Here is a 17,307-nt window from a genome sequence, read left to right as displayed (position 1 = left end):
CTGTGCTAGTGCTGGAAAACATCCCATGTCATTCCAACAGGTTCTGCCATGAGGTCAGGTGTGATACAACAATACCTAATTCCTCCTCCCCTGTGGCACGTCTGACAGGGTAAGTCCCCAGTGCCTCACGTGAGTGTGAAGTCACTTCACTACTTTCATGTCCACCCTCTGCAGGCCTTGGTAATGCTGCACGTATGGGGAACTCTACCTGGAATGGTGTAAGGATGGGGCAGTTTCTCATACGTCTAGAGAACTTTGCTCTTCTGGAAGATCCTGTTCTCTATTCTTCTACCCACTGACCTCCCATATCACCCTGTCCCTTTCAGGCTGTTTTTCCTGTCTTGCATCCAAAGCCTAATGTGAACACCAAAGATTGCATCTCTGTGTACTTTGAGTTTTTCCATTTGATTTCACTAGATATTCTGTTTGAAGCAGTAATGGTCTTTCAGCCTTATTGATCAGTTTTCATTGCACAGAGGAGGACATAAAACTGTGTGACCTGTAGAAATCACATTTATTCTGTCTATTTCTCTGTCCCCTGCAGCTGTTTGTTTAGGGCTTACATTAAAACTGGAAATGTTGCTTTCTTATGTAGTCATTGTGCAACTCTTCCTTCCTTCCTAATCCTTCAAGTGAGGAAAACAGCCAGGAAAAGGATATTGTGCATTTTGGGATTTTTGTCCATCTCTCCATAGGGACGACTAGCAAAATACTGCCTCTCACTAGATTTACAGTTGTAAAATGAGATTAAAATCTGGATCTTCAAGGGAAGTGTTACTTCTGGAAGTGATCAGAAACAGCTGCTTTTAAAACCAGTGATGCTGGCTGTTTGTGGTAATTCAACAAATGGTCTTAGGAATTTTACTTGTGAGGACAAGAGAACTTTGCTGAAGTATTGCTAAATAAGGTACCTACTAATAAAAAAAATATAGCAGTGTTCCCAAATTCCTTGCAGTGCCGTGATAATCATTAGATGGTAATCTCTGACAAGGTTAAATCTAATGTTATTCAATGGCTGTTCCCCAAAGTGGATTCCCTTTTGGTAGTAAAATCATTATCTTACTGTTTAAACATTCAGGCTTTCCTCTCTATTTCACAGTTCATAAAGCACCTTTATGGTGCTGAGATTTATTTTTTTCTGAAGAGACAGAAGACAGTTTGCTTTTCCTGCTTTGATTAAATCCTACATCCCACAAGCAGTGAACCTGTGATACTGCTCTACTGTTTTTAATTGTCTCCTTATATTAAGATGCCCGCACCGTATGCCTTTTCTGCAGCCCCAGCACGATTTTGCTACGTGCCTGGCATTAGCGCTGCCAGGTCTGAGGTTAATGTGTACACTGTACAACTCATTAGCTGCGCATTACTATCAGAGCCAAAAATCAACATGATTGATCCAACAATATGTTTGGGCTTGGGACCGAGACTCAAATGAGATCTCACCTAAAGCAAAGGTCAGCAACTTGGCACAAATTTTGCTGTGCACAGAGAAAGCTTTTCTTCCAAACTATTCATCAGGGAAGGTACAAATGACAACTAATATGGGCCTCATTAAAAATGAGAAGAGGAAACCCCTTAGAGAGGGCAAGGAGGCTCCCTTGCTACCAACTCTTTTTTCCCAGTCCTTTCCTAAAGCTTTTATTTACATTACAGTAAAGACAATGTGGAGCTTAAGGGTAGCTGTGGGGCTTGGGGTTTAGGAGACTCACTAGACTAATTATCTTGATGCACACTATCAATTACTGTCCAGTTAAGCAGAGAGGATAACTCTGCAGGCAGAAATAAATCTTCAGAACTGAAGGATCTGGGGGAAGGGAATAAAAGGATTTTTTTTTTTAATCAGTACTATTATTTCTTTTAGTTAAAACTCCAGTGTCAAAACACTTCCCATCTTAAAATATCTAAAATAAAACAGACACTGGTTTAAGAGTGGGAGAGAGGAGAGGAACGATACAAGAAACCTTTTCAACCATGGATTTGTTCCAAGTACAGTTCTTATGAGGATTTCACTCATAACTCAAGCACTCTTGCCACAGTCAGGCCCTGAAATCAGTACTTCAGAATATGCTATTTTACATACAGTATCGTCATGTTCTTTCTTCCTCAGTAACCAAGGGTGTTGAAAATGGTATTGATACAACAATTAGGCTGTACAAGAAATACTTCCCTGCAGTCTCCAGAGCTGCTGTGTTGCGATGTTAATTGTTTAATGGCACATTTTTGTAAGGGCTGTCATGGGATTATGGGTATAATTTTATTTTTACAGGATACAATAATAAGGTAAAAGGCTGGCGTTAATAGCCTTAGGAATCTATTACATAAACAGAGGTTGAGGATTAAAATTAGACTGGATTTGTAGAGTCTGCGCTGAGTAAGTGTCTTGCCATACCGAAAATTATAACACATATAACTTTTCCCTCTCCACTGTTTTTTTTAAACTCTCCTATTCTTCTAAATGTCAATCCCTCTTTCCAACACAGAACACAGCTTCTTCTCAAGGTATTTTTAGAAAACTTGTTCATTTTTCTTTGTTAATGGTTCTTTGGCAAAACAGGATACAAGGCATATATTGCTTCTGATTCTACCAGCAGTGATACTGTGCTTGTCTGCAACACCCCTCAAACATTAACCAGCTCATCTGGCCTAAAAGCACTTGTGGGTAGAGGCAACACACCTCTGATGGCAGCTGAGTATGTGAGCAGGATGGGGCAACACTATGCAAAAAGACAGGGGAAGAAAATAAATGTTTTCCTCTAAATTAGGGCATTTTTACTAGGAATGGCTCTGCTTTTGCCAGGCCTTTTCTCCATGGGGATCAGCTCAGGGTCCTGGGGGGAGAAAGGCTGCAGGACAGAGAGAAGAGGGTTTTTTTATGGCCTTTCTGCTGCTTTCTAATCTATTTATTCATGCCATTCATCAAAAAGTTGAAATGGGAGTATCGTTTGCTAGAAAAAAAACCCCAATGACCAAGGTGAGAGGAATTCATACTGGGCAGATCCTGAGGGTCAATGCACCCCTAATGGGCCCCTCCATTCCCCTGAAGGTGATTTTAACTTCAGGAGACAAAACCAGCAAATGAGAACAAGGTAACTTTGAGCAGAGAAAATGCAGCTCAGCAGGAACTTAATGTTTGGAAAATCTTGGATTTTCTAAGATAGACAATCCCTTTCGTTTCAAACTTCTTACATGCAGCCAGCAAGCAGAAAAATGCAGACAAATGAGCAAACAGACACCATGCAAGGGCATAGCTCTTGCAAAACTGTCTTTCTCAGCGGCCATCACATCATAGCCATGTGTAATCAGGGTAGATCAGCCCTGGGAATGTGAGAATAAATCTGTTTGTCCTGTAAAACTGAAAAGGGATCTAAGGGGTGGACGGTGAGATGGGTGTCCACAGCGCTGCTTGGGTCAGCACAGTTGATAGGGGAGATGCTCAGGGCTTTGCTATTGCTCAGTCTGCATTTGCCTTGCTCTTTGTTTCAGCCAAGTTTGCCCCAAAGCCCTGCCTTAATACCAGCCTCCCCACCCTAGATAACTCCAAATGGCCAGGATGAGCTCCACACCTTCCCCAACCCACGTGCCGGTCTGCAGGTTATCTTTCTCCCACCCTACATCCCACAGCTGGGCAAGAACAGGGGCTCCCGTTTCCTACCCCACCACTGCCGACATCCTACTTGCACGAATGGAAGGAGGCAGAAACACACTGGGGCAGAAGGAGACCAGCCATTTTGGCACTAAAGTGCTTAAAATAATTGGGAAGGGTATCCTCCACTCCCCACTGGCAGCAGCGCTGGATACAGGTTCAGTAGAGGTCTATGCTTCCTTATGCACCTTGTGTTTATTAAAGAGACTCATGTTGCATTTAAATTGCATTGGAAAAACAAGGAGCATCACCGTCTCCAATTCCTTCACTATTTTTCTTGCAATATTTACTGTCAGAGGCTGAGAGAAAAAAGGAGGCCTTTCACTTGCTTCTGAAAGATCAGGTTTCTGAAAGGGGATCAGAGCCTTCCTTCACATCCTACCTGTATCTTTCCAGCTCCTTTTTTCCAACTGAACTTGCCTTCAAATATGTTCAAACATGGGCTTTCAAACCTGCAAAGCCCCAAAAGGTGAGCTGACCCAGCATGTGCTTGAGGGGAGGTGGTGTCCAAAAGGGGCTTTAGACAGATCTAACTGCAGGTGCCAAGGCAAAAGATGAAGAGGCCCAATGTCCTGAAAATTTAGCAAGATCTAGGAAGAAAATCTACCAATCTACCTCATCTACCAAAACCTAGGAAGTCTCTTGTCCAGCAAAATCCAGCCCAGCCAAGCAGTAGCTCAGATTGGGGTTATGTAGAAGAAAGAGTTAAGCATCCATGCCATGGCAGCCACACCATGCAAAGTGGCCCACCACCCCACCACGTTGGAGGAAGCGAGAGAAACAGCTCCCATACCCCGGGGGAGGCAGTGAACCCAACAGCCTCCGTTTCCTTTCGGCATCCTCTCCTCCTTCTGAGCTACAGCCCATCATTTCCCCTCTCAAACCCTGCTCTGGGTTTGTTGGCAGGACATCTGCAGAGGTCCCTCACTCAGCAGAGCCACAGGCCACCACGTGGATGCCACCTGTGCTCCATGTCGTCCCTTGCCTGCACATGCACAGCTGCCAGAGCAGAAGTCACCTCTCTGGGCTTACAATTCCTCCTGATGCAGGAAGGGAGAAGTTAAATAAAACTTCATGGCGGGATGACATTAAAAAGGAACTTTCTCATTTTTCCTGGGGTTCATAGGAACAGCAACAGCAATATGCTGCATTTTATGGAAAAACTTACGTAAGCTTTTAGGACTGTTAGATCAAAACCAAGGGAGGGCAGGCAGGGTGTGATTACCTCTGCTGGGATCCAGCCAGAACTAATGCAACCTTTGTGGGAAAGGCGAGGGGACATGCAGGGTCCCAGCTTACACTTCAAATCAATTTCTGCAAGAATAATTTAACACCTAAAAGCTACTGCAGGCACAACAGCGCTCGCTCACTGTTTAACTGTGCTTTGTAATTATTGGATAGAGGGGTTTTTCTTCACCGTAACAACCAAAATGTACTGCAGAAGTATAGACTTTCAAGCTCAGGTCCTTCATGCCTTCCATTTACCATCATATTTCTAAAAATTTTCATGGTTTATTTAAACTTACTCTTCTTTCCAATCCCCTTGTGCTGAGCACTTCTGCCTGACTTAGACATCTCATTTGCTCAGCTCTCATTGGCATGGTGAAAAATAGCATGTGTGTTACAGATAAAGACTGGCAAAGTCTTTAAAACAGTATGGTGAATGGAATGGCTGTTTTCAGCCCAAGTTTTCCTTAACATATCTGTTTACCGAATGCACCTAAAGCAACAAGAGAACGAGGTTACAGCTGATAAAAGTGGCCTGTGGAGGAACCTTGCTGAAGCTGGGAGAGGAAATTACTCTTCGTGCTATTTCAGGTTTACGTCTTTCCTCAGAACAGGCTGATAGTTATCCCAGATAATGAAGACTGTTAATGTAATTAAGCGCTCTGTTGTGGTGTTTTACAAAGCAAACAAGTAAGTTCCAGAATTAAGAAGCTGCAAGGTTAAGTGACACAGGGCAAAAGCAGACTCTTCATTTGATTGTAAGTGCTTCACAGCAAGCAATTAGCTGGGATTTAAAAGTACAATTTCTAATTTAGGACACACAGAATATTTTCCAGTTGGAGGTATATGTGATCTCCAAAAGATCAGATTAATTTTAAGATTATCACCAGCTGTACATTGTCAATATGAGAAATTGGGTCCTTCTTTAACCACTCAAAACAGGAGGCCAGGACCAAATTCCCTTGCTCTCCTTACTGGGCATTATAGATGTGTAGCATTTCCAGACATGCCTGGATAAGTAGTAAAGAAAACAGAGACTGAACGAAAAGGACAAAAAACCCTGTAGAGACCAGAAATTGCAAAGGACACCACACTACAGGAATGTAATTTCCTTAGGCATCTGAGTAATAGTTTTCTTAGCAAACGCCTATGTCTCTAGCAGGTTATTTATCTGGTTAAACCATATGTTGATTTTCACTGGGGTTTAAGACCCAAAACTCACTTCAGTTTCAGCCTAAACACACACAGTTACTTTCCAGGGCCTGAACAGAGACCGGGGGATTAGTACAACCCAAGTTTTATTCCTGAGCACGCTGCTGGTTCAGTCTGCGCAGCCTGACGAGGCAGCTAGACCAGAGGAAGAGGTATACACTGCCTAGGGCGGCAGCCCTGTTTCCCAGTCCCTGCCCTCTGCCACAGGCTCTCACTACTTCTCTTGCACTGGGATTTGCATTTGTCATAAAACCTGCAGAAAGCCAATGCTACCCCACCAAAAGTAATGAATTTTCTACCAGTGTAACTATATGATCTGGCTCAGGGTCAGACAAGCACTGCCACCACCACGATGGAAGAGCTGGGAGAGCTAAGGGGGACAGCCACAGTCCCAACCACGGACACGGCCATGCCAGGGTTTTTAAAATGCTGCCTACTGGCTGCTGTGCTTCACAAAGAGGTGGTTAAAAATCAGATATTCACAATGTTAAATAAAGGCAAAATGGTTTAACTATGTGATAGGTTGGCGGTTTTCTCATGCAAAGGCATTTTAAGAATCACAACATGGCTGTGTTGCTCTCTGCTTGTTTTGCTAACCAGAGAGCATACTTCCATTTCATACTGGGGAAAAAAAGCCCTCAACTCCCATGTCATTTGTCTAAACCTTGTTGGGTGAGCTTGCATGGCTCACAATCTTACTGTTATCACTCCCTCCTCAGAATTAGAGCGAGAGCAGGAAGAGAAATATAATACTGCAATATACGGCTTGATACCAAAGAAGATCACTCGGCGGTGACATGCCTCGCACTTCAGCTCTAACACTATGATACAGTTATCTAGGGTTTGAGGAGACTGAACAGCCTATAGTGTATTAACACACTTTTAATTTTGGAGATAGTGTCAGGAGCTAAAAAACAACTCCGATTCATGGCACTGCTTTGGCTATTACCCCTCCCATATCAGGCGTTTTCTCCCCTCTGATCCCCACACCAGATCTGTGGGAGCAGCAAAACACTTGCCCTGCACAGGCAGAGAGATGTGAACAGGAACCAAGCTCTGGGGTTAAGATTTAGTGAGGGAAGCCCATATGGGTACTTTTTCTGCAGCTTCAAATATTAACATTCTAAAAGACAACTTGCAGCAACTCCTATTTTTAAGTTTCTCAAAGGATCCTTGAGACCATTTTAAAAAGCGCACTGCCTGTAAGACATTCGACGTTCTGAAAGGAGAATGGTCTCCGGCTGCAAAAGTGCTTTTTTTTCCTCCAAGCCTACATTTAAAGTGTCACTGGCACAGCGAGGAGAGGGAGAGATGCAGAGCTCAGGGATTCATTTAGGTTGTTTTTTTTAACTGACCCAGCTACAAGCTGGCACCTGGCTACAGCTTCAGCTCCCCCTAAAACAAGCCACGCTTTTGCTTGTGTCGTTGCCTGCTGAATTGGCAAAAGCTACCTTTGCAAAACCACTTTTGCCAGAACACCTTTTTGTGTTTGCATTCAAGAGGCAAAAATGTAGATAAAGCTTTTGCCAACTATATCTTGGTCTATTGGAACAGACGTTACAAAGCAATAAAATAAACTACCGTTTCCTCAGTGTTTTAGCTCTGCAGTGCAAGAGCCGAATTTGCTCCTCATGAAGGAACCCAATGGTAGGTGGATAAGTGTGAGGAGAAAAACAGTGATGCCTGTTTCAGCTCCTCTATAAGCCACAGGATGTGCAGACCTATAAAAAGTGGGGAAATGGGGAGGCAGAAAAGACATTTCTGCAAGGATTGATAGGATTCCTGGAAAGAAGAGGAGCAATTAACACACATATGGAAAAGCTCCTCAGTTAGGATGACATTACTAACTTCTTTTTTTGTCTTTGGTCACTAGAAGTATCTTTACAAGGAGCATTTAAAAAGGAAAGATGTGGTAAGATTAAAACCCACATGTAGCTGTTCCCTCCTGCTTAGGACGCTTGTTAATCACAGAGGTCTTGCTGAAGTGAAAAGAGAAATACAAGAAAGAAAAGGTGATGGGGAGCACACACACTTCATTACAAACTGGTACTTGACATTTCTCTTAGTTACAGAAAAGTTTTAGGATGCTGGTGACTAATATAACTCCTTAATCCTTGGCTGGCTTTAGAAATCCTTGCTGTAAGGTCAAGGTCAGGACAAGGTTAGTGCCTTAATAAATATGGCATCTTTAATGATTGCTTCTGGCTGTTTTTCTCCTTCCCTATAATAATGCCACAGTGAGTGTTTGCTTTCTTAAAGTGATGCAGAGCTCTTTGCTTTACCTGCTGATGGACCCTCACTGACCACCCCGGGGCACAGCCAGGGACCTTATGGTGGACCTGCAAGATGGATGCTTCGTGCTGAAGACCACAAATTTAGGGCTGTCTTCACAGGGAAATTCAGTGAAGGTGGAAGAATCCTGTTAGCATGCAATTGCATTGTACCTTAGATAACCTACTATTTATTTTAATGTTACCCACCTGAGGGAGGCTCCGCTAATGAATCTATTTTTGTAGTATCATAAAGGTTGAAGTTTAGAGCTAAGTTTAGAGCAGAGACATATAAAAAATGTCAAACCAGGAAACAGCTTAATGAAAGCAGAGAGTAATCACAGCAAATTACAGTGAAATTTCTATGGGATTACATTTTGCATTCCCCAAACAAGCAGAGGAATTCATCTCACTTAGCATCGTTCCATTTTGCTGAGAATTCACTGTAAGGATATGCTATGTAAGTAATATAACGCAATGCCAGCTTTTATAAGCTGTCTTAAAAGTTACAGTCTAATATGATTTTCAAAACAGAGTTCAGATCTCTTCCCACTGCAGTCTATGGAAAAATAGCAAGATATGCCACAAATTATCACAGAGAGAAAAATTAATGGTAATACTAGGAGGAAGACAAGGCATACGTTTTACTTTGTGGCTACTACTAATAAGGTCCCTTTCTAAACTCCAATGTTTAGAAACCAACCAGCAGTGTATGTGGTAGGGAAGTTCACCCCAGGAGAAGAAAGCTGTTATTCCTGGGGTGCTTCTAAGAATACCTGCATAATTTAATCTCTCCCCACCAGGGTTGCATCTAGGAAATGCCCTGTGGTCAGCACCTCACCTAGCTGCCTTGTACACCTCCTCTGAAACAGTATGTATACAGTTTGCATATATATGTACAGTATATATTCCTTCCTCTCCCACCCTGCAGGTTATCATTCTTTCACCCAGGCTTTACAGCCCACAGTCCAGTAACAAATAAAAGGAATTTCACATTGCTTTTTACCATATGCAGTGATTTTTTTCTACTTTTCAACAGGTCTCCAACATGAGAAGAAGCTGGGAACTTTTGACCTCACTCCATTACTATTGCACAGCTCTGGATGGTTAGTTCAGTGGAAATAAACATGTTGACTTTTGGGTAACAATGTCACGGCAAATCTCTCAAGGCTAATTCTTGATGACAGCCACTGCAAATACACTGGAACGTGCACAGAGCTGCAGCTTGGCCCTATTAAAGGCAACACAAGTTTCACCACTAAATTCAGCAGGACCTTGAACTGGTCCATAATGAGTAACATGAAATAAGATCTCAGACCATAAGGCAAAAAAAAGAGGAGAAAGAAACGTGTGAAGGGATATTGTGTATTAAGGGTAAGGAGAGGAAGTTCATAAACTAGGAGTGTGCTGTGTGTCCGCTTAAAATGACCCATGAATATTTTACATATAAGGTCTATATGATCTGCTACAGAGTAGTTACCCTTTCAGGGGAGAGGATTTTGCAACAGAAAGAGCCTCTTATATTCAACTTTTCATAACTTTATAGAAACGTATACAAAAGGCAAAACAAGATTAAAGACCCCACAGCTGCACAGTTTAATAGTTAAAATTTACTTACCAGTGCTTTGGTGTTTTAACCCCAAATTACTCCCCCAGATTTTTACATTTTCTACAGCACTAAGCCACAGAGTTGTGCTATCCTCCCCACCCTGCAAACTTGGAGGGAGGGACAGGAAAACATACAAAATCTGCCTGAAAGGTTCTGTAGCCGTTGCCTTGCTCTAAGTGGTGTGGACTGACCCACATTTTGCTAAAAATTAACAGCGTGCCTTCTTAAAGAACACTAGATAGGAATATGGCACCTGTGTCTGTGGGTCCCATATTTTCATCTACAAAACCCCAGATAGAGCTAAAATGTTTTTTTTTCAGGGCAATCGCAGTCAGCTTTCCACACCTGTGCTGGATGCATAGGTTGAAAGGGCAGTGTGTACATAGTGGCCATTTTCCCACGCACCCCAGCTGGAGAGACAGAGACGCTCTGAACAGCTGCCCAGGCAACATCTGGAGGGGAGGTATTTCTAGGCACAATCCTAACGCTGTTACCATGGCAAATCCACACTTACCAGCTGGTACAGTGCCTAAAACAAATTCTGAGACTACTGTTTTAAAACCGGATCATCTCATACTGATACCACCCCTGTGCATTCCTGGGTCAGCTTTCCACAGGTCAATAGATCCCAAACTACTTTCAAACTGAACACCAGCTTTACCCTGTGGCATAAAATATTTTGAGATTCAAACTGTGCAAGACACAGGGTAAGAGTTGCAACTGCAACTGACCTGCAAAGATCAGCTCAAATGCAGGCTTGCAATTAAAGAACAAGCTTCCAGGTGCAGCAGGGACACCGCCTCTTTCTCCAGACCGTGCCCAGCTCCAGCGGCCAGGTACAGCAAAGGGGTGGGCGATGGACCAAGTAACTGGTTACTTCCCAGGCTGGGAGTAGGAAGGTGACATCTTATATACGTGAACAGGAGACATGACAGCAGGGGAGGCTGAGGCTGGTGTCAGTTTTTTTGACTCACGTCCCATGCCTAAATTTGACAGATCAAGAGACTTCTGATCTCCCAAGAAAGTCTTTGCTAATTGTCATACTGAAACAAAGACTGAGGGGACCTTCTAGTTTTTGGGGTTTCTTTCTTAAAAGCACAAAAATTGGCACATTAAGAAAAGAAAGGTCTTGAAAAGCTAAATCAAAACCCAGAACCTCACTTCCAGACACGACTGAATTCAGGAACAGAAAGATGACAAGAAAGAGAGAGCTTAGAAACAAAAATAAGAATGTTTTCATTACCTTTTCTGCAAGCCAGCCTAGATGTCTAATCTCTCGACTTCCAGCAATCCCTGTTTTACCCAGCTGGTCTCTGACCTCTGCAATCACTCTGGGGATGAGCTCATTGACACTGGAGTGGATGGCATTGAACCAGGCCTGAGCTGTAGCCGAATCCTTACTCCTGAGCACCACGGTGTGCTTGGCATCAGGTGAATGAACTTCAATAAGTCTAGAAAAACAGCGGGAGGAAACATTATGTTCACTCAGATACCGTCAGGCAGCTGAATTTATTACCTTGCTTAATGTTAGCAATGAATTAAAAAGAAGGGCACTAATATCAAGATCTAGCACTAAAAACTTACCTTTACAACACCCGAATAGAGTAGGATCATCTTAACTGAAACCAGGTCTGTACTGGCATTATGGTAAAATCCTTGAGAAGGGAACTTGCCAGTGCTGATGCAAACCCACATCTAGCATGCCAATATGAGTTTCAAATATAAAGGCAAGAGGAACATTCACCCATTAACATTCACTGACACGACAACCACCCAGAACTGCATGGGAGATGACTGCAGAGAAGCCAGGGATAAGCTGCCGTCTTCTTTAGCTGGATATAATGGCACACCCAGAGTTCCTCAATGTGTTTATTTTACACATACAGAGCTAAATGAAAGCCACCTTCATCCCAAATGGAGGAGGTTTCTTAGGATTATGTTGTGGTTTCAGTGACACCACCAGAAGCAGAGTATAACTGGCCTTCTCCAGGAGTTATCAATGTTCTCCATTTAGATCCTGCTAACAGCAGCAACAAGAAAGTGCTAACCACAACTGTATGATTGCTGCTGGCAGGCATCTTTCACAGTTTTCCAAAGTCATGTGGAGAGAGATGGGTTTCCCCAAAAAATATGCTTACTAGACCATCCTGCCGGCTTCCACCCCACCACCGTGGTTTGAAAGCCACAGGCAAACACAGGTTCCAGGAAAATGAATCCTACCCATTGTGGTTATGGGACCTGTGCCAACACCTTTGCTAACAACAACAACAAAAATGCATTGAGAGGCAGCTGTAGCTATTTCAGCTCTGTTCTCAGTGAAATTATTCGTTATCATCAGTGGGGCTTTGTGTGCTTTTTACAGTTTTGTAGGCCACTTTTACTTGAACATTTGTTAAATAACCCACTAAGTAATAGTCTGGTTTATCTTCATGTAGTGACTATAAAACCAAGCCCTGGTCATTGCTCATCACTCAGCTCTGTATCACATTTGTGCTTTTTTGTTATACACATACAGTGACTGCCCCTGAATGTTACCCACACAAATTCAACCTGGGATCTGAGCCTAAGCACGTACTTCTGTCCTGTGTATTGCTGCCCCGTCTCTGGGAGACATGACAACTCCTTTCTGTAGCAGAGAAGTAATTAGTTCAGTGGAATTTATTCAGGTTGAGGTTCAAGACAGTACTGTAATGCAAATATTTGTTATGCAATTACAAAATCCTGCTATTTGGAGCTTAGCTAACAATTAAGACGTTTTAATTAATTGGTTAAACCAGATCAGAATCCAGAATAGAGGGCAACTCAATCTGTGCAGCTCTCTGGGGCTGGGAGAGCGAGGACCGCTGGTCTCATGTCCATTTTGGGAAGGGGAGGTCTCCATGTAGACACTGCTCTAAAGATAGAAAAGGTCATGATTTTCCAAACTCAGCAGCTGAACTGTTCAGGGTCCTAAATCACTGTTCAGAGAGCTTAAAAAGTGGGTTGATCTTTCAGAAAGCACTGAGCCAATACAATAACGCATGTTTCCTTGGTAAAGCTGCTGCAACTCAGCACTGTCTGAAAATAAAGGCTCTTATTTAGCTGCTCCAGGATACACCAACAGTTCAACCTCAGGTACTGACAGGAAAATTCCTTGTCAGATGATGCAGGTCTGGTGAATAAGAAAGTAATGTTTGTAAATAGGCATGTTCCCAAACACATTCTGATTTTTTCCAAACTGCCAGAAAAAGCTGTCTCCCCAACAGTTATGATTTAGACATTTGTGTCCAATGATCATTATAATCATGCACAGCTACCACACCCTGGTCTCTCTTTCCATCAGAAGCACTGTTCTCCCACTGCCGTATGAACTTGAGTTTGAACTTGTTCCTGTAGGCAGCTATCAATGGAAACAAACTATACAGGCTTGGATTTTCAAAGTACATTGTGGTAATCAGTGAAACATTGCTTATTACTTACAGAGCACTTTTTGGCACAAGAGCGCACAGCATTTTACAAATGAGGTCAGTGACAGCATCCCTGTTTCACTACCCAGAAAGTGGAAAGGTGCATAACCCAGGTGAGGCAGAGAACAAGCCAGGAGCAGCACTCAGTATCTTCAGCACTCTAACTCCCATTTTAGTACTTCTTTTAAAGAGAAAAAATATTTGCAGAGCACAGCAGTGTCGTGCTGTTTTTGAAAAATGTTAATGTACTGTATGGATTGTGTGAAACAATGCTCTTTACAAAGCCTGTGGTTTCTATAAGGGAACTCCCACCTTCAAAGTCACTGTGTATTGTGTGGCAAACAAAGCACTGAACGAGAACTATGAAGACACAGAAGAATGTGTTGCTTTTTCAGTTGCAAAGGAACAGCAGCCAACTTGTATCATTTCTTTGTCAGTTAAGAGTTGTAGCAGGCTTTGATTTAAAAATAAATTATCTAGAACTGAAAGAGCTTCCAAATGGCAACTCACTTCCCTCCAATTTAGAATACACTTAAATTCTTACTTAAAGCAAGTGGATTTACATGCAAACAAGTATTTTGCTACTTGGCTCTTCATCAAAGTGTATTTCCCTTGATGGTGGCTATTACAGTATTTCTACAAGAGTTCTGTCCCCTAAAATAATAAACATTTAGTTAGCTCTTAACCATTCTGTTTAAGGGGTTCTAAACCAATATATACACATTCTACTGTGATATCAATGTATATATTCTAGTATACATATGCACATACACATACTGAGCCATGCTTGCAAAAATACTCTTAAAATATCATCCCTCCGTGACTTCTAATGGGGCTACTTTGGGGATTGCTTGTCAATCACTAAAGTTTGATGGTAATGGACTAACAACTGCAGAAAGTCTACCTCATTCCCTGAACTGAGTGACAGGAAGATTGGACAATACTGCCACGCTTCTCAAAAGTGAGTTCAAAACGGGAATAAATGCTGCACTGACAGCCTTGAAACTGAATCTTTTTATCCACACCACTGGTCCAGCCTGAGGAATATATCCTCAAGCATTGTTCCTGTGCAAGCTGCTGGGTAGGGTACCTTTTTTATTCATACCATAAGGACAAAAGTCTAAATCTTCAACTGAACCCTGCTATTGGCTATTTGCTACAAGATCTAGGCACTAAACTATCTTTAATAAACCAGGCTTACAGATTTCTGCTCAAGATCCAGGACTCCCATCTCCACGGTCAGAGACAATCTTCCCAGAATCCCATGAGCTCTAACCGCAATCAGATGTGGAAAGCGCTGCGTCCCTATAAACTCCCCTTTTCTGTCTTTCAGCCTATGCTGCTTTGATTCACCAGTCCATTTGGGTGATGGTTTTTGTGTAACAGCTGACTGATGGCATTTCCATATTTTCTGAAAAGCAAAAAAATACCAGTGACCTTAATAAACTCCGACACTAAAGCACTTAAATGTTTCCAGCAGCCCAGCCATCGTAGCTTTGATTTGTTCCTTGGCTAAACTGACCACTGCTTACTGACTTCTGTTTATCTGCAGTTCAGTGATAAAGTTCCCTTAATTCCCCACTGAATTGAAATATTTAGGGCAATGCCACAGCTGTGTTTATTCTCACACTCCACCACAGTTATGTAAATACTGCATATGGAGCTGTTTCTGATAAAGCCCATACCACCCAAAGGAATTATATGTTAGCTCTAGATCGCTGCCAAGATGCACGGCATCTCTCCAGCTTGGCAGTGCAATGAATGATATCACATTTTCTCAGAGATCATTTGGCAAAACTTACAATAAAAAGAGTAATTTTCCTTCTCTTTCTCAAAGAGTGCCACTGAGCCAAGGAGTGTTTCCAGCATCACCTTCTCCACCCATAGCACATGGGGGTGACACAAGACCCAACACCTCCAAATGCCATAACCTTGTACGCAAGAGGAGAAAACATCCTCCCTCACTGCATCATCCAGAGCTTCTACTTTACAGAGGATCAGAAGAAGTTGAAAGCAAATGTTTGATAGAGCATACTCATTCCACATTTGATAAGGTCTCTTTCTGTAGGAGTGTTCATTATCTAAGAAATACTTTTTATCAAATATCTTGAAAGCACTGCTCCCACCAGCATTGGCTCAGGACTAAATCAGGCACTGATTTACACTTTGTGCCTTTTCCCGGGTCAGATTATGTATTCAGTGACTGATTAAAGTCTAGAATACATCTCTTGAAGTTAATGATAAGCTGGAGCCAGAGTTATTCAAGTTCATCATGCTACTTTGATTTTGCACTGGCATAGCCAAGAACAAAACACTTTGCCACCAACTCTGCAAACTTAAAAAGCGGGTAAGGGCCAAACTGGTCACTCCTTCTCCCCCATCACTGTCTGTACATGAAACTGTGGTAAGTAATTTTGTTGATTTCTGAGCATAGAAATATGGGAGGCTTTCCAGCATAAGGCGGGGTTTGGAGGAACACAATCAGAGGTGATATTTAAATAGTTGTAAGTTTTGTTATAAAATTTAAAAAAACAACCCGTTAAGGTTCCTTTTCAATTCTACATGCAGCATCAGCAGATGAACCAGGAATAAAATACATTAAAATTAAGCAATTGAAACTTCAGGATTAGTCTGCAAGGAAAATATTCCATAGAGAGACTGTTAGGTTTGCAACAAATTCCCCAGCATACCCTGAAGAAGCATCTTCATTTGATGCACCTAAATGGAGGTGAAAGCAATTTTACCAAGTGAGCACTATCTGGTAATCAAGTGGAATTTTTGTATGTGAAAGTCTCTTGGTCCCCTCACCATCACGAGGGTACCTGCTGTATTAACAGTTAGTTGCTGACTTTCAACTTACAGTGGTAAAATGTGGTTATTTTTTTCTTGGGAGCTGGACAAGACTGATGTCCAAACAGAGGGTGTATATATCACTGATGAGCTGTCACAGTTGATTTCATTTCTATTTGCCTCCAGCTGGGCTTTAATAAAAGGGATATCAGTGGAGTTGCGCCACATGCAAGTAAGGAAAGCATTTGGTTCTGCAACAGACTTGCTCACACCGCTGTGTGCCGATGCCAACCGATCTGCAGAGCACATCGCGTGCTCCCTTCTCTACCCAATGACAAAAGTAATTTTAATAGTTTTAAATGTCTATGGATGTTAAGGAGCAGAACTCTTTCCCTGCGTTGCCCAAAAGATATCTTTTTTTTTTTTCTTTCTTGAATTTTTCTTTTATATTCTGGTTGCAATAGTGCTGAATATTGGTAATGCAGGAATACACAGTCCAGCCTTCCTCACTGTGGATTCAGCATCGAACAATGGCAAAAGTGCTGTGTCAGGAAGCAGTGGGGTCAGTTACTTGGAAAAAAAAAATTACTTCAGAGGCAGGGTAGGAATTTGATTTAACCTGTAGAAGATGCTGCCTGAAACTTTAAGGACAGAAGGGGTCATGATTGGTGTGGTCAATACATTGACCACAGCTCCCTGAAGCACCTCTTTCACAGCAAGAGGGGAAGTGTGTTAATGCTAGGAAAAAAAAAATTGTTTCGGCCACAAAAGCTGCACCTCTAGCGACACCACAGTCAACCTCAAAGCACCTTCTGCAGCAAAGCAAACCTGCAGCTGGAGCTGCATCTGGGCTAAGCAAAGGGCACTTGACTGTAGCTTGTAATAGTGGTAAATGACCCTTTCAGATTGAGACAAGGATAGAGAGTCTCCTGCTGCTGCATAAATAAGAGATCACAGTCTTGGGGAAGAATTAGGTGTCTTCTGAGAAACAACACCATTGTCACTGTTGCTGGTAGGCAGTGCTGTAGTAGGACCCAGGGGAAAGATGGGGACATGATCCACGAGCATGGGTGAAAACTAACAGGGAAGTGGGACAAATGAGCAGGGCTC

General features: G+C 42.4%; 1 protein-coding gene across 1 annotated transcript in view; it reads right to left on the bottom strand.

Annotated features, from left to right (window-relative positions):
- SNTB1 (syntrophin beta 1) overlaps positions 1-17,307 on the bottom strand; it is a 118,490-nt gene that overhangs the window by 29,249 nt on the left and 71,934 nt on the right. The window contains exon 3 of the mRNA XM_064442165.1: positions 11,205-11,412. Within this exon, the coding sequence (XP_064298235.1) occupies positions 11,205-11,412 (208 nt within the window). The remainder of the gene's footprint in view (positions 1-11,204; positions 11,413-17,307) is intronic.

This window comes from Phalacrocorax carbo, chromosome 2 (genome assembly GCF_963921805.1).
Source record: "Phalacrocorax carbo chromosome 2, bPhaCar2.1, whole genome shotgun sequence".
Taxonomy (NCBI): domain Eukaryota; kingdom Metazoa; phylum Chordata; class Aves; order Suliformes; family Phalacrocoracidae; genus Phalacrocorax; species Phalacrocorax carbo.
The sequence above is the reverse complement of the archived record's forward strand: the minus strand, read 5'-3'. Positions and strand labels throughout refer to the sequence as shown.